The 16183-nt window shown below is 40.0% G+C and overlaps 1 protein-coding gene across 12 annotated transcripts in view; it reads right to left on the bottom strand.

The window, feature by feature from the left end:
- The window catches only part of CACNB2 (calcium voltage-gated channel auxiliary subunit beta 2), a 404413-nt gene that overhangs the window by 16432 nt on the left and 371798 nt on the right, over nt 1–16183 (bottom strand). For 6 of the 12 annotated variants that reach the window (XM_050804647.1, XM_050804648.1, XM_050804654.1 and 3 more), the window contains 3 exons: nt 10772–10905; nt 6723–6803; nt 6172–6230 (listed from right to left, as the gene is read on the bottom strand). In XM_050804647.1, the coding sequence (XP_050660604.1) occupies nt 6172–6230; nt 6723–6803; nt 10772–10905 (274 nt within the window). Of the gene's footprint in view, nt 1–6171; nt 6231–6722; nt 6804–10097; nt 10160–10610; nt 10631–10771; nt 10906–16183 lie in introns of all 12 variants that reach the window. The other 6 variants (XM_050804649.1, XM_050804655.1, XM_050804657.1 and 3 more) reach the window with 2 other exon arrangements.

Below are 16183 nucleotides of genomic sequence, written 5' to 3'. Positions count from 1 at the left end.
ACTGCAGCAGGCTAGAATGTCCCAGAGAGATTCAAATAGACAAACTGTAATTTTGGCTGGCTCCATATTTAATATTTATTGTAATTATGTAAATAATAGTCAAATGAACTATGTCATATAATGTGTGTGTGTGTGTGTGTTTAGACAGCATCTCACTGTCACCCAGGCTGGAGTGCAAGGGTGTGATCATAGCTCACTGTAGCCTCAACCTCCCAGGCTCAAGTGATCCCCTGGCTCAGCCTCCCAAGTAGCTGGGACTACTGGTGCATGCCACCACACCTATTTTTTTTTTTTTTTTTTAGTAGAAACAGGGTCTCACTATGTTGCCCAGGCTGGTCTCAAACTTCTGAGCTCAAGCAGTCCTCCTCCCATGGCCTCCTAAAGTGCTGGGATTACAGGTGTGAACCACTGCACCCAGCCTAATGTACTTTTTCTTGTGTATTTTCCTCGTGGTTTCCATGAGATAAACAACTTTCTACATTTGCTTAAATTTTTTTTTTTTTTTTTTTTTTTTTAAAGACAGAGTCTCGCTCTGTCACCCAGGCTAGAGTACAGTGGCACAACCTTGGCTCAGTGCAACCTCTGCCTCCTGGGTTCAGGCGATTCTCCTGCCTCAGCCTCCTGAGTAGCTGGGATTATAGGTGCCCACCACTGCACCCAGCTAATTTTTGTACTTTTAGTAGAGACAGGTTTCACCATGTTGGCCAGGCTGGTCTCAAACTCCTGGCCTCAAGTGATCTGCCTGCCTCAGCCTCCCAAAGTGCTGGGATTACAGGTGAGAGCCATTGCGCCCAGCCCTGGGATTATTGATTTCTAGTAAGATTGTACTGCAGAAGATTCTGGCAATGGTATATTTATCCCTATAGCAATTCAGTATGCATTCCAAACACTTCAGGGCTGATTGCTGATGTTTTGAAAGTCACTGAATTAAAAAAAAAAAAAAAAAAAAAAAAAAAGAAACTTGACTTTATCCCAGGTAGCTTTCCTTCTTGTTCTCAATTTCCTTGTTAATTTACCTGTCACCATCCTACAAGGTGAATCTGAAGATTGCTTTGTTTACATGACACAGTTGGTTACTGTGAATCGAGTTTTAAATGGGCTACTTTATTACACACAACAGAAGGAGGAGAAGGATTTATTTCTTCTTTGATCTGACACACTGACACTACTTAACCAGAATGTGATTCTCACAAGCCCCCAGGGCTTCTGCAAATGAATATAAGTGGGTTTCAGAAAAGAAAAGGAATTCTTGACTACCTAGAACCTTTTGCATAACTAACATTTCCTTTCATATTTTCTCCTCTTGGGCTTAAACTTTAAAAAAAATAAAATAAATTTAGCTTATTTAATAGATGATTAAGGAATAATTCATTTTTCTTTTAGAATGTCATGTGTGCATACACACCTGATGCTTTTGATGAATTTTCATCCTCTACTGCTGTCTTGCCTTGCTAAAAGCAAAGACAGTCAATAATTCAGTTACTCTAGATGTCTTGCCATGGGTAAAAATGTTAAATTTGTACGTGGCTTTTCAAGTCTGCCTTACCGACTCGTTTCTTCCTCTGAGGACTGTTAACTGGGGACAACAGGGCTAGAATATTGAACCCCAATCTCTATAAGTCAAGATGAGCCAAGACAGGTCTATTAAACCATACGGAAATTACTTCTGGCTAGAAAAAAAACAGATACTTTAAGATATTTTGTTCATCTGTTTCTTAAATAAAACCAATCTGGGTGGTTGATACACTTGAACATGGGTCCAAAATCCACCCTCTCTGGCTGGAATGTGTCTTCCAAGTTCAAAACTTACTCAGGTTTAAGTACAAGTTGTAATCCAGGAAATTCCATCCCATTTCCCCATCTTTGGCATTTAGGAAAGGGCAGTGGGTTGACTCAGGCATGGAAAACACAATGCCTTTGTTAGCAGAATTTTTTTAGTGTTCAGGCTCATTTGACAATTCCAAATTGTGATAAATGACAGAGCCAAGGATAAAGAAACAAAAGCTAAATGGAGCGGATTAGAGGTACGCCTTTTATACTTGGCCAGTGTCTGGTAGCCTTGGTCCAAGCTAAAGGTTCTATGTTCCTGGCACAAACTGAAAAAATATTTCTTAAAGATACGGAAAATTTAAAAATCTAATTAGGAATATTTGGTTATGAAGTCCTTGATTATAAAGCCTTTTCATACCTTGAAACTTATAATAGTTTTTGTTTTCCTCATTCTCTCCTTTCAGTTCTTTGCCTGATCACTTTTTTTGTTGTTGTTTTGTTTTGTTTTTGGTTTTTGAGACAGAGTCTCACTCCGTTGCCCAGGCTAGAGTGCAGTGGCATGATCTCGGCTCACTGCAACGTCCGCCTCCCGGGTTCAAGCAATTCTCCTGCCTCAGCCTCCCAAGTAGCTGGGACTACAGGCACCCGCCAATGCGCCCAGCTAATTTTTGTATTTTTAGTAGAGACAGGGTTTCACCATGTTGGCCAAGCTGGTCTCAAACACCTGACCTCGTGATCCACCCACCTCCCAAAGTGCTGGGATTACAGGCGTGAGCCACTGTGCCCAGCCTGCTTGGTCACTTACTAACAATACTTGTCCTCCTACAAGTTTCCCTCCTGCCCTTGCATCCCCTGCCAAAAGTCAACATAAATTAGAAATGGTTGTAGTAGTAGGTGTGGTCTAGAAAGAAAGTACTATACTAAGAAATGTAAAAGAATCCTGAAACCAACAAATACTAGCTACTGCAGCAGTCCCCAACCATTTTGGCACCAGGGGCCAGTTTCATGAAAGAATTTTTCCATGGACCGGTTCAGTCGGAGTGGGGAGATGGTTTTGGGATGATTCAAGCACATTACATTTATTGTGCACTTTCTTTCTATTATTATTACATCAGAATAGATAATGAAATGATTCTACAACTCACCCTAATGTAGAATCAGTGGGAGCCTGAGCTTGTTTTCCTGCAACTAGATGGTCCCTTCTGAGGTTGATGGGAGACCGTGAAAGAACACCAGACATTAGACTCTGCTAAGGAGCGTGTAACCTAGATCCTTCGCATGCACAGTTCACAGTACAGTTTGTGCTCCTATGAGAATCTGATGCCGCTGATGATCTGACAAGAGGCTGAGCTCAGGCAGTAATGTGTGAGTGATGAGGAGTGGCTGTAGATACAGATGAAGCTTTGCTCACTCCCCTGCCACTCACCCCCTGCAGTGTGGCCCCTAACAGGCCATGGACCAGTACTGATCCGTGACCCAGGGGTTGGGGAGTCCTGATCTATTGTAGTTGCATTGTTAGGATGGGAGGAGGAAAGGAATGTGGAGAAGAGAAGCACTGCATTTATCTGGTTAAAAATACAGAAATATACACTAGCCTGTGTGTTCCAGGTCCCCTGTAATAAGCTACTCTTAAACTTTGAGGTTTCCATTTTGGACTCTAGTCATGTCTTTGATGCTTCAGGAGCTGGCTTAACATTCAATGATGGCACCCATCAATTATTTGATTCAAGACTGACTTTCAATAGACTTTAAGCTTCACAAAGCCAAGGCCCTTGTCTATTTTTGCTCCTCACAATGCCTGGCACACAGAATATACTCAATAAATATTTACTGAGGCAAGTTGAATAGTGACAGGGGAAGAGGAGGAGAGAGAAAGGATTAAGTCCAAGCCCATTGGCGTGACACACTAGATATAACCCTTGGGTTTGTTAACGGTCACATCTTGCCCAGGTCCTTAAGATCTGGGTGTGAGTTGCCTTACACATAATGCTGTGTCATACCTCAAAACCTTCACACACTATATACCATCTGCTGAACATACCCTTCTCTCCCCTGTAATCCATTTGGTCAAATCTTAGGCACCATTTAAAAACTCTTCCAGGATGTGGATGTCCTTAAGTTGGTGTTAATTACACCTCCCTTTATGCTACCTGTACCTTATGCATGCATATACCAGGTTGCCCTTTTACTTATATTCAGTGTTACTGCTACAGGTTTCAATTTATGGTTTCTATGAGAGCTCTTCATAGGGAGAGACTGGCTTCACCATCTCTGCATTTCTCTAGCAGAGAGTATGCAGCAGACATTCATTCAAAATTCATCTGGCCACTGCTCATGTTGAGTACTGCTCCAGGCACTGAGAACACAACAGTTCACAAAACATTCTCAAACCCTGCCCTCATAGAGTTTATCGTCTAGTTATGGGAGAATGACAATAAACAAAAATAGTACTGGAAATACATAAAAAAGCACTAGAAAACAAAGTCAGGGAAAGGAGAGACACAGAATGAATGTGTGCATGTGTGCATACGTGTATGCACTTATACCAAGAAGAATATCTGAGGGAAAAGTGTTCCTGCAAAAGGAACCGCAAAGTGCCAAGGCCCTGAGGTGATTGTGTAATCTGTCTGGAACACTCATAGAACAGCAACAGAGTAAGTACGGCAGGGTGAGAATGAGCGAGGGAAGAGCAGCAAGAGAAAGTCTAGGTACGGTTGTGTGCAAGAATAGACCATAGGAGGTCAGATAGGCCACTGTAGGACTTTGGTTTCTACTCAGATAAAAAGAAGTCATTGGATGGTTTTGAGTAAAGGAGTGGTGAGCACTAGCTCACATCTTAACAGGGTCATGCAGCAGCTGACTTGAGCACAGTCTTTAAGGAAACAACCAGAGAAGCAAGGAGATGAGGCGGGAGGCTGTTGCAACGATCCAGGGAAGAGATGAAGATGTCTCAGACCAAAATAGTGGCAGAGGATGTGTGAGAAGGGCTTCGATTCTGAATATATTTTGAAGATACAGACAACACCATTTGCATGTGAAATATAACAGAAAGAATAGTCAAGGATAATGATCTGGGCTGAAGGGTGTCGGGACTGAAAGATAAGCCATTAATTGAGATAGGGAAGACCATAGGAGGAGTAGGTTTTGGGGGAGGTTACGTTTGAAAAGTCCATTAGACATCTTAGTAGTGATAATGAATAGGCAATTGTATACATGGGTCTAGAATTTAGAGGAAAGACTGGCAAAGGAATGGAATTTAAAAATCTGATGCTGAATGAAATCACTAAAGGAATGTAGATAAAAGACATCAAAGAATTTAGCCCTGGGCTGTCCAAGATTTCCAGTTGATGAGGAAGTACCAGCAAAGCAGAGAAAGGAGTAGTCAGTGTGACAGAAGGAAAACCAGAAAAGTGTGGTTCCAGAAACCAAACAAAGTATTTCAAAGAGGTGGAATAATCCACCATGTCAACTATTGTTCATGGTCAAGTAAGATTCTGGCTGAAAATTTATCCCTGGATTTAGCAATGTGAAGGTCATGGGTGATCTTGACTAGTTTAGCTGAGTGGTGTGGGTGAAAACATAACTGGGGTAGGCTGAAGAAAGTGGAAGGAAAGCCAGTACACTCAATTCTTTCAAGGAATCTTCCTGTAAAGAAAAGAAAAAAAAAAATGACACACCTAGAGCAATATGAGGTCGAATGTGAGAGGAAGTAACATTTTTACATGGTGATGGAGTTTCCATTAGAACAGGAAATACTGATGAGAAGAGAGCAAAGGATGATTACAGCTGTGTATGGATACTTCTAGCAGAGAGGGGATGGGGAATGAGATCCAGTACCCACATGGTGGGTTGGCCCTTGCTGGGAACATAGTCATTGGAGATAAAGCAGAGCACCCAGGCAAACATGCAACTCCACAGGCAGAGTTGTGGAAATGCCTGGATGTTCTCCTCCATTTGCCTTTATTTTCTCAATGACACAGGGAGGCAAGTTCACTGGGGGATCGTGAGATGAGAAGGGGTTAGCAGAGCTTTAAGGAGGGGGAGATGACACAGAAGTCTTTTAGAAGAGTGGAAAATTGAATGGAAAAGGGATATTTAGTGCAATCCCTGGGCAGCAATAGAGGGCCAGTTGACCATGCATTGAGGATGAGACCGGCCAGTGGTGTCCTGCCCAAGGTCTGCTTATGGATGCAGGTACAGGAACTAGACATCAAGGGTTAAGGATGTACAAAGCAAATATGATAAATATTGATTGAATCAGATTAAATTGAGTGAAACTTACTTCCTGTCATTGTATAGACATCAGAGGGCTGTTTTCTCTTGGAATCACATGCCTGTCCCACCAGGGTTTTGCTATCTTTAAGACAAAATCCACAAAACCCAGTATGCTGAAATACTCACCGCCCTTCAAATCTGTGTTTTAAAAAATCAAACAGCGCTTTTTGCATCATATCTGTGACCTGCAATTGAGCAAGGAATAAATTAAGATACGACCAAAAAAAATTACTAATGATGATAAAATAATTTTACTTCTCTCAGGAACACTTGAAAACCTGAGCTTTGCATTTGGAAAGAGTGGCAATATGAGGTTGCCGCATTTTTCTGCTTCTGAGTTCTGATGCAATGACAATTAAACTGAACTTATCATGATATTTTAGGGACAAGACTGCAAGTGGTTTCAATCGGTCTCCATTTGACACTATTTTCTGGACTGAGTACATTGCAGCTAGCAGAAATCTTCAAAGCAACAGCCAGGTAAACAAAACAGAAAAAGGACGAAGCAGTGTATTCCACAGCTTGCAGAACAACATGCTTTGCTGCTATGAGCTCTCTAAGCTCTAAAGTTGGCTCCTTAAGCTTTAAAATTCAGAGAGAGGGTCAGGAGTAGGAGGCAGCATCACAAAGAAGTTAAGCATGCAAAAGTCAAGCTTCTGTTGAAGGCTGCTACCCACCTCATAGCCCTTCAGAGAAGGGCCTACTAGGACCACTGGTCGCATGGAAGGTACCACATCATATGGAGGAGTGTGCTCTGTCTGCAGAGAGAGGAGAGGCTTTAAGACGTTTCACAGGCAGGTGGAACATAAATATTTTATGTATAAGGTACTCTTTCTGAACTCTGTAATATGAGGCACTGGCTTTCCAGACATTTTTTTTTTCCCCCACTTGTCTCTTTTCTACATACACCCAATCAAAGATTGGTGGGTTCATTTTCCTAAAGTTTCAAGTTAATGTTGTCTACAGTTTTCTTGCTCATCTCAAGAAATGCTACAGACCTATTCGTTCCTAAAGCAAGAGATGCTGCTTTTGAACAAAAACTAGTTGATAGAACAAAGAGAAACATGCCTCATGCAAGATAGGTGCTTTAGGCTTGACTAGAAGTTAATATTGCTTTTTGGCTGCATTTGAATTTTCTAAAGAGTTGTAGTGATTAGACCTAATATGGTTAATTACAGAGGAAAGAAAGATTTCATTACCTTTGCATCTTACGTGTTTGTCTTACCTGTGTAAAACCTAATTTCAAAATATTGTAACTCTCACTACCAATACTTTTTACCTACTCTCAAAATATTGTAACTCTCACTACTGTCAAAATTCTATTTTATTGCGAGAGTGTAAATGAGCATGCATGCTTATTCTAGTAAACAGTAATCATGATCCCTGCTCACAGCTTAGAGATCAATGCTTTTGGATTTTTTGGTTTCTATACCTTGGTACTTCAAAGGTAAGGTTTATGTGTCTTCGAGGGTAGGTGATTAATGTATAATAATATATTCAACCATGCTATAGTGGTCTCAAAAGGTTCATTATCAATGTGCGTATCTAATATGATTCTCAAAAGTAGTGTTTCTGTTAGATAACAGATCATGTCTTTCTGCAGTAATTTCTTTTTAATAAGAGGGGAGGAGCTAAATTTTGTAGCAATTTCTAAAACTATCAACACTTTTCAGGTTAATTGCTTCAAATAAAATGGTTAAATAACATCTTTCAAAAATTAAGTAACAGCTAATTGGTTTATATTAAAATTAACTCTTTTGATAGCATAAAATATTAAATTGACCCAAAGATGACTTTTTTAAAAAGAATGCAGAAGAGCAATATGCCCTTAGACACAGGGATAAGCAAATCATTGCTATATGAATCTTCCTGGCTAAGGAGTGTCAAAAAATATAACTTGAGAATGACACACACCAACAGAAAAATGTTCTGTAAACGATTTTAAGAAATCAATACACTGATGTGCAGATATGAATGTCATTTTTCCATCTGCCCATCACTCAAGAACATTTTATTGTTGCTTAAAATTGCCCATTACAAACTTTTCTGGCTTCATTTGAATTCACATTGCCTCAGGGGGGAATTAAAAAGCATTTCAAATTCAAAAGCTTCCATCTGAGATATCACCCGTAGTCATAGACGATATAATCAGAGGGGAAAAAAATATTACCATGACTATGCTGTCAAATTTCACTGCCTAAAATTTCATCTAGCATTCAGAATTCATTTTAATTGACATAATCAAGGTAGAATACAGTTTTGAACAGAAAAAAAAAAACAAGACGAACATAATATAGTGACAGCACACATATACCACACAAGCATCACTCTAAAAGCAACCTAAAACACAGAAAACAATCTTCTCATTGAATCTTAGGCCATTGTTTTGCTTTTGAATTCTACATTGATTTTAACCACATTAATAACATAAGAAGAATGAATACCAGTGCCGAAGGCATCATAAGCATATTTCTTAAATTATTTCATGTCTACCACCTGGGATCATACTGAAAATGTTTAGAAGCCAAGTCCTTATAACTATGCGGTGTAAGAACACCTTTTCCACCGTTGAGATTAGGAATGTAAATTTCCTGCATTTTAGTAACAGCTACCAAGAAATTTTATCTCAAGACTTTAATTCTGAAGTGGCCCAGTGTTTCATAGGTCTTTGGTTCCTTCGATCTATAACTTCCAACTAGCAAAGGATCACCCATTGCTGGTAATCAATCAGCTTCTTAATCAATAGGGTAGCTACAGAAATTACCTTATTTGATGGAATATTGGTGCGTTGTGCCCTATGAAGAATGACACCATCATTTTTATCTACTCTTTCCTGTTAACCCTATTTAGCTGACTTTTTTGTGGGGGGAGGGGGAGACAGAGTTGTCTAGCTGTGTTGCCCAGGCTGGAGTGCAGTGGCATGATCTCAGCTCACTGTAATCTCCACCTTCCAGGTTCAAGCAATTCTTCTGCCTCATCCTCCCAAGTAGCTGGGATTACAGGTGCCCGCCACCATACCAGGCTAATTTTTTGTATTTTTAGCAGAGACGGGGTTTCACCGTGTTGGCCAGGCTGGTCTCAAACTCCTGACCCCAGGTGATTCACCTGCCTCAGTCACCCAAAGTGCTGAGATTACAGGTGTGAGCCATTGCGCCCTGCCTGCTCAAATTATTGAAAAAATTGTGATAAACGTTTTTAAAGTTTTAGAATTTAAAGGTAAGCAAACTTCAAAAACCTATGTTGACAAACATGGTTTTAGTTCACATTCCTGCTCTGTCAAGTCCAGAATGTCTTAGCGATGCCAATTTTCTAAGCTTCTGAATGATGGACACTGTTAGTCGCTTGGCTGCAAGCTTTAGCTATAACAAGAAGATCAGACCTGAGAGATGGGCCCACTGTTGTGGATGAACATCAAGCTGAGGCTTCTGTGTTAACGCAAATTTCCAAGTGTTGCAAATTTGGCCTGGAGTGCTGAAGTTTTCCCTTGTTAAAGTAGTCATAGCTGATTCAAAAAAGCCAACTTTACAGTTCACTATCTGACACCTCATTAATGACTTTAGAGTTCCTCCACAAACCAAAATACTTGTTTGCAGAGGAAAAGTGTTCATTATGTGGAGAGTTTGAGGGCAGAGGATAGACAGACTTGACATCACATCTGCGTGTGAGAATATATCCACGGTTTTTCCAGACTTGGCGACATTAGTATGACTCTAAAAGACAGCATGGTAGCTGTAGAAACTGATGGGTCAAAGAGGGAAATAAAAGGGAAATTTGGGGGGAGGGTAGTGGTCCTTAAAAAATAATGCTATGAAGCTACAAAATAGGTAAGAGGAAACAGGCTTTGTCTGAAGTAACGAGAGCTCAGAAATACCCTATAGTTTCCATGTAGGGGACAAGGAGCCTCACTGTGTAGCATCTTGGATGGCCAATGGCAAAGGCTCTACGCGTGACCACCGGCTGCACTGTCCAATGGGTGAGATGCTAAAATCTGACTGATGGAGAATGCAAGGACATGGGGAGAATATTTATATATGACAATAGGAAAAACTCACAGTAAACCGCCAAAACAAGCCTGCAGTTTTCCACTGGTCTTGTTCATCTGCAGATTTTGCACCTAGTGGATTAGAAGTTTAAATACTGACTAAATTAAAACTTGAATACTTTTGTTTAGTACAAGCTATGTATCTGGATATCATAAGTCAGAGTTTAATAACTTCTTTAATATGTTTGATCATAAGTTAAATTTCTGGATAAAAGAAAGAGACAGACAGAATAAGCATGCACAATTTAGGTGCATTATGTGGAGCTGTCAGTGTTTGACATCCTTGAATGTTGAAACAAATTCCCTTGGTGGTAGATATTATTCCATCAAAAAGGATAAGTACTGTAATAGTGTTTTAACAGGTCACTCCCTGAATTTAGTTGGTTTGAAATGCATGAACTCAATTAGCTGTTGATAAGTTCTTTGCTTGGGACAGAAATGATTGTATTTAATACAACTGTGGGAATTAATGCTAATGATGCCAGTGGCAGGATAAACACAGCTTATGTCAATGTAAACTTACCGATTTCTGCTTCTGCTTAGCTACAGCAGCGTGGAAAAGAAACAAATAACAGAGCATGCACGTTATTGGCTTGTCAAAGGACGCAGACAGTCAACAGGACTAGAAATGTGACGCAGTGCAGTTGAGCAGGTGGACAATGGGAGCTTGGAAGTTAATGTTACCTTCTTAAAGAAGGGCATTCGTTTCTCTTTGGAGTGGGGTGACGTTACACTGTTTGCACTGGGTTTAGGGGAGCGGTGGTTTGCTGGAATATCATTTTCTTCTGCATCTAAGCCAGTAGCATCTATGTCTACAGCTATATACAGACAAACAGTTCAAAAATCAGGTGGACAGGAGAGGAAAAATAGGTTATAAAGAAAATAAAATGAAAGCAAATAAAACTAACCATAGTAAAAAAAAAAAAAAAAAAAAAAAACTATCATGAATACTCAACACAGTACGCAAAGAAAATAAAATTTAAAGGTAAAGCACGTTAAGAATGCAAGGTAATCAAATCTAATGAAACTGAAAGATACCCTTATAACCTGTTTGCTTGAATGAATCAGTTTCATGCTAGATCTCTTGAATATTTTCAGAGAAACATTTTAAATCTGTAGTTTCAAATATAATGTTGATATTCTCTGTATCAACTATATAAAAGTGCAGTACAGGACATTTGACTTCAGATCTTACAATATCTTAAACCAGCTTTGAGATAACAAGTGACTAGTTTGAAAACCTTTATTATAGGTGAATGCAAAAGTAACTGCGGTTTTTGCATTGTTGGAATTTGCCATTTGATATTGGAATACATTCTTAAATAAATGTGGTTATGGTATACATAATTTTAATGGGCATTTCTCGTGTTATGCATTTTTTGCTAATGACTTATTACTTGCTGTTAATGTGTATTTTAGACTATGGAAATGATGTCAGACAAAAAGCGAATTTGAGTGACTTTCTTATTTTAGTTCAAAATGGGTCGTAAAGCAGTGGAGACAGCTTGCAATATCAACAATGCATTTGGCCCAGGAGCTGCTAATGAACGTACAGTGCAGTGGTGGTTCAAGAAGCTTTGCAAAGGAGAAGAGAGCCTTGAAGATGAGGAGCAGAGTGGCTGACCATTGGAAGTTGACAACGACTACTCGAGAGCAATCATCAAAGCTGATTCTCTTACAACTGCACGAGAAGTTGCTGAAGAATTCAACATCGACCATTCTATGGTCATTCTGCATTTGAAGCAAATTAGAAAGGTGAAAAAACTCGATAAGTGGTGCCTCATGAGCTGAGCAAAAAAAAAATTGTTGTTTGGAAGAGTCATCTTCTCTTATTTTATGCAACAACAATGAACCATTTCTCAATCAGATTGTGACAGGCGACGAAAATTGGATTTTATAAGACAACCAGTGACAGCCAGCTCAGCCGTTGGACTGAGAAGCTCCAAAGCACTTCCCAAAGCCAAACTTGCACCAAAAAAAAGAAAGGTCATGGTCACTGTTTGGTGGTGTGCTGCCAGTCTGATCCACTCTAGCTTTCCGAATCCCAGCGAAAACATTACATCTGAGAAGTACGCTCAGCAGATGGATGAGATGCACCGAAAACTAGAATGCCTGTAGCCAGCATCGGTCAACAGAAAGGGCCCAATTCTTCTCCATGACAACTCCCAACTGCACGTTGCACAATCAGCTCTTCAAAAGTTGAATGAATTGGGCTACGAAGGTTTGCCTCATCCACCATATTCACCTGACCTCTCGCCAACCGACTGCCACTTCTTCAAGCATCTCGACAACTTTTTGCAGAGAAAATGCTTCCACAACCAGCAGGATGCAGAAAATGCTTTCGAGAGTTTACCGAATCCCAAAGCATGGATTTTTATGCTACAGGAATAAACAAACATATTTCTCATTGGCAAAAATGTGTTGATTGTAATGGTTCCTATTTTGATTAATAAAGATGTATTTGAGCCTAGTTATGATTCAAAATCCATGGTCCAAAACCGCAGTTACATTTGCACCAACAATACAATGTGCAAAAAAAGATTTTTCTTTTTGCAGATTTTGTGTAAAATTAAGGACAGTGTGAAAAGTTTCACTAAAATTGCAACAGACATTTGAGAGAAAGAGAGAATGGAAAATTCTTAATCCAGTCAATGCAAAGGAGTCATACACAAGGCCAGTGATTCAGGGAGGGCTCCAGGAAGGACAGGATTAAAACGATTTTAGGCTGATTAAGACTAATGGGAAAACACTGGGACCCAAGATATCTGAATGAAATCAGTCTAATAAAATGACACTGGAAGACTTCTGGTGACTTATGCAAAGCCACTGGGTTTAACAAAAGAGGCAGAGTGAAAGGGCACGAGGACCCAGGAGGATATGCCACTGGTTTCCTCATCTGTAAAATGAAGGGTTTAGCTTTGTTGCTTGACATGCTTTTACTTTTCCCATTGTTCCACCTGAAAATACAGTACTTAAAAAGTGTTACAAGAAAAAAAGATGCATAATCTCACTTCAAATTTTACAAAATGCTTCCACGTGCAACCGTAATAGCTACAGAATTTTATCAACTGCAGAATCAGAGATGGAAATACTTTAAAGATCAACTTCAATGCTCTTATTTTTAAGATTAAAAAACTCAAAATTTAAGGGACTTGTTCTTGGCAAAAACTCGGCAGTCAGGATTCAGACCTACTCCTCCTGTGTGAGTCTATAACCCTCTGTATACCACACTGCCCACCAAAGTGAGCCTGTAACCGTCCCTATACCACACTGCCCATCCAGGCGAAGTCCCTTCTCAATCAGGGTGCCCTCTTTCAGTTCCCTTCACATCCTGAATGGGGTCATGTCCTTGGTGTCAGGATTCAGGATGACATCATAGAGCTGGGCTAGCTAGAAAATTATTCTATGATTAAGAATCAGTCAAGGAGAAGAAAAAAAATTTACTCACCCCAGGAAAGCATCGCATTATACATGTTAGCTCTCTAACAAAAACCACGGTACATTTAGATTGAAGGAAGGAACAAATTACCACTTCGAAATAACAGACAGCTTGGTGTTACAATACAGCTACCATTCCCTGTGATATACAAGCTGAACTGCTCAAAACAGTTCTAACCTTTTCAAAGGATGGGAGATCATCTGACAGGCATCACATTATTTTTCGGTTTTGAAGTTGTTATGGATATTAAATACCAGCCGTTTGAAAACTAAGATCTCTTTTTATTCCTTTTCATTTGATTAGGTAGGAAACCTGTGATGGAGTGAATACCTGCCACTGTTTGTACACTATTACATATATCAGCTATTGCTTGCATAATGCAGGAGGTGTGATTTTCTATCAAAAGAAGGTAATAATGGCCTGAATTAATTCCAAATAGGTAGACTTAACATAGTAAGTAGTATGTTTTCTTCTTTGCCCCATCTATGCATACTGATGTGCTAAAAGGTTTAGCATGTGGTATGTAGGGAAAACATAAAATGTGCCTAGGGGTTTAACCAATGCTGACTTGTATACCATCCTATAGCTAATCCTTTGCTCATATAGGAAAGTTTCCTTATGGGGCTTATGGAATGGCATAAGCCAGGAAAGAGTCTCAGAAAAGTCTTCAGGAATGGTTTTCCTTGAATCTCAACTCAAGCAGCATGTTGTTAGCGCTTTCCTGGATATGAAGGACAAGATCTGGGTCAGGATTTCATTATTCCTACAATACATGTTAACCAAAATCAAGAGTTTCCTTTCTGGTGGTAAATTCCCATATGTTTTATCTTTCTCATCTTTTATTGGGCTTATAAAGACCACATTCAAGGGACAGTACCCTTTGAGGGCTTTTCTAAAATTGAAGATAACCAATTAGAAGTCAGAATTTACAGGACCCTGGGATGGTCACATTCATGAGTTGGACTTTGTGATTTGCCCATTGAATCTAGCCTTCTGTGATCACCAGGTGTATTTTTGTTTTTTAAAGAAAGGGTGAGGCTGGGCGTGGTGGCTCATGCCTGTAATCCCAGCAGTTTGGGAGGCCAAGGTGGGCAGATCACCTGAGGTCGGGAGTTCGAGACCAGCCTGGCCAACATGGTAAAACCCTGTCTCTACTAACAATACAAAAATTAGCCAGGTGTGGTGGCCGGTGCCTGTAATCCCAGCTACTTTGGATGCTGGGGTGAGAGGATCACTTGAACCTGGGAGGTGGAGGTTGCAGTGAGCTGAGATTGTGCCACTGCACTCCAGCCTGGGTGACAGTGAGACTCCATCTCAAAAAAAGAAGAAGGTGGAAATGCATAAATCTTTGGCTGCAACATTGCCCAGGTGTTTGGCTTTCCACACACATAGCCTGAGTCAGGTTTGAAATTTACCTGTATCTGGACATGAGGACTGGAAATCCAAATTGAGAACTTTCTATAATTTACTAGTTCTGACATTTGGTTAACTCAGGTCTAAAAACATCTTGAGTTCATTCTGAAATATGTAGAATTCTAAAACATGTGGTCACTTTCAAAACATACTATAGAAACTTATCAAGACAGTTAAGAAGCATTTTCAAATCTGGCTACATGCATTGTATTAGACTCGGATGGTTCTCCTTTTTATAAGAGATGTTACCTTTTTTAAATTTCATACTTCTATTACCATACTTTAACAAACATTAGTATTTACTTGGAAAGAACTGCTTTCATATATTTGAAAAGTCTCATTCCTCACTAGGATGCATATTATTATTATTAGTAATAGAAAGCCTTGGGAACATTCTATCTATCTATCTATCTATCTATCTATCTATCTATCTATCTATCTATCTATCTATCTATCTAAGACAGGGTCTCCCTCTGTTGCCCAGGCTGGAGTGCAGTGACATAATCATGGCTCACTGTAGCCTCAACCTCCTATACTCAAGTGAACCTCCTACCTCAGCCTCCCAAGGAGCCGGTACTACAGGCACACACCACCATACCCAGCTAATTTTTTTTTTTTTAAAGAAACTGGGCCTCACTACATTGTCCAGGCTGGTCTTGAACTCCTGGGCTCAAGTGATCCTCCTGCCTCAGCCTCCCAAAGTGCTGGGATTACAGGCGTGAGCCATGGCACCCAGCACATTGTTTTGAAATTTAAGTTTTGGTCTGAAAGGCTTGGGTCAAGTTAAGCAGAGCTTGGGGTTGAGACGTATGTACGCATGTGTGTGTGGGTGCGATGTACGTGTTCTGCAACTGGCTATGACACCATTGCCCAGATGTCAAGTGGGAAATTTTCCAAGTTCTTGACAGCATCCAAACCTATATACTTTAGGTAGATACTTATATTCTTTGGTCTGGCAATGGGTGAGGGGAATAGTAGACAGGACCTCTAGAAACAAGATGAAAATGATCATTCCAGGCCCATCCACACTTGATAGCTGGAGCAGTTGTGCCTGGAGGTGGATTGGGAGAACTTCTCTTCAGAGCTCTCTGAAGGTTTCCTTTAAATCAGTTGAGCTATTGATATAAAAATTATCTCAGAGTCCTGATATGCTTATTATACATTTTGTAGTTGGTTATAGCTCCAATTGACTCAGTCACCAGAAAAGTCACTTGAAAGTTGGTGTATCTCTACAAAACCTTGGT

Source organism: Macaca thibetana, chromosome 9 (assembly GCF_024542745.1).
Source record: "Macaca thibetana thibetana isolate TM-01 chromosome 9, ASM2454274v1, whole genome shotgun sequence".
Lineage (NCBI taxonomy): Eukaryota > Metazoa > Chordata > Mammalia > Primates > Cercopithecidae > Macaca > Macaca thibetana.
The sequence above is the reverse complement of the archived record's forward strand: the minus strand, read 5'-3'. Positions and strand labels throughout refer to the sequence as shown.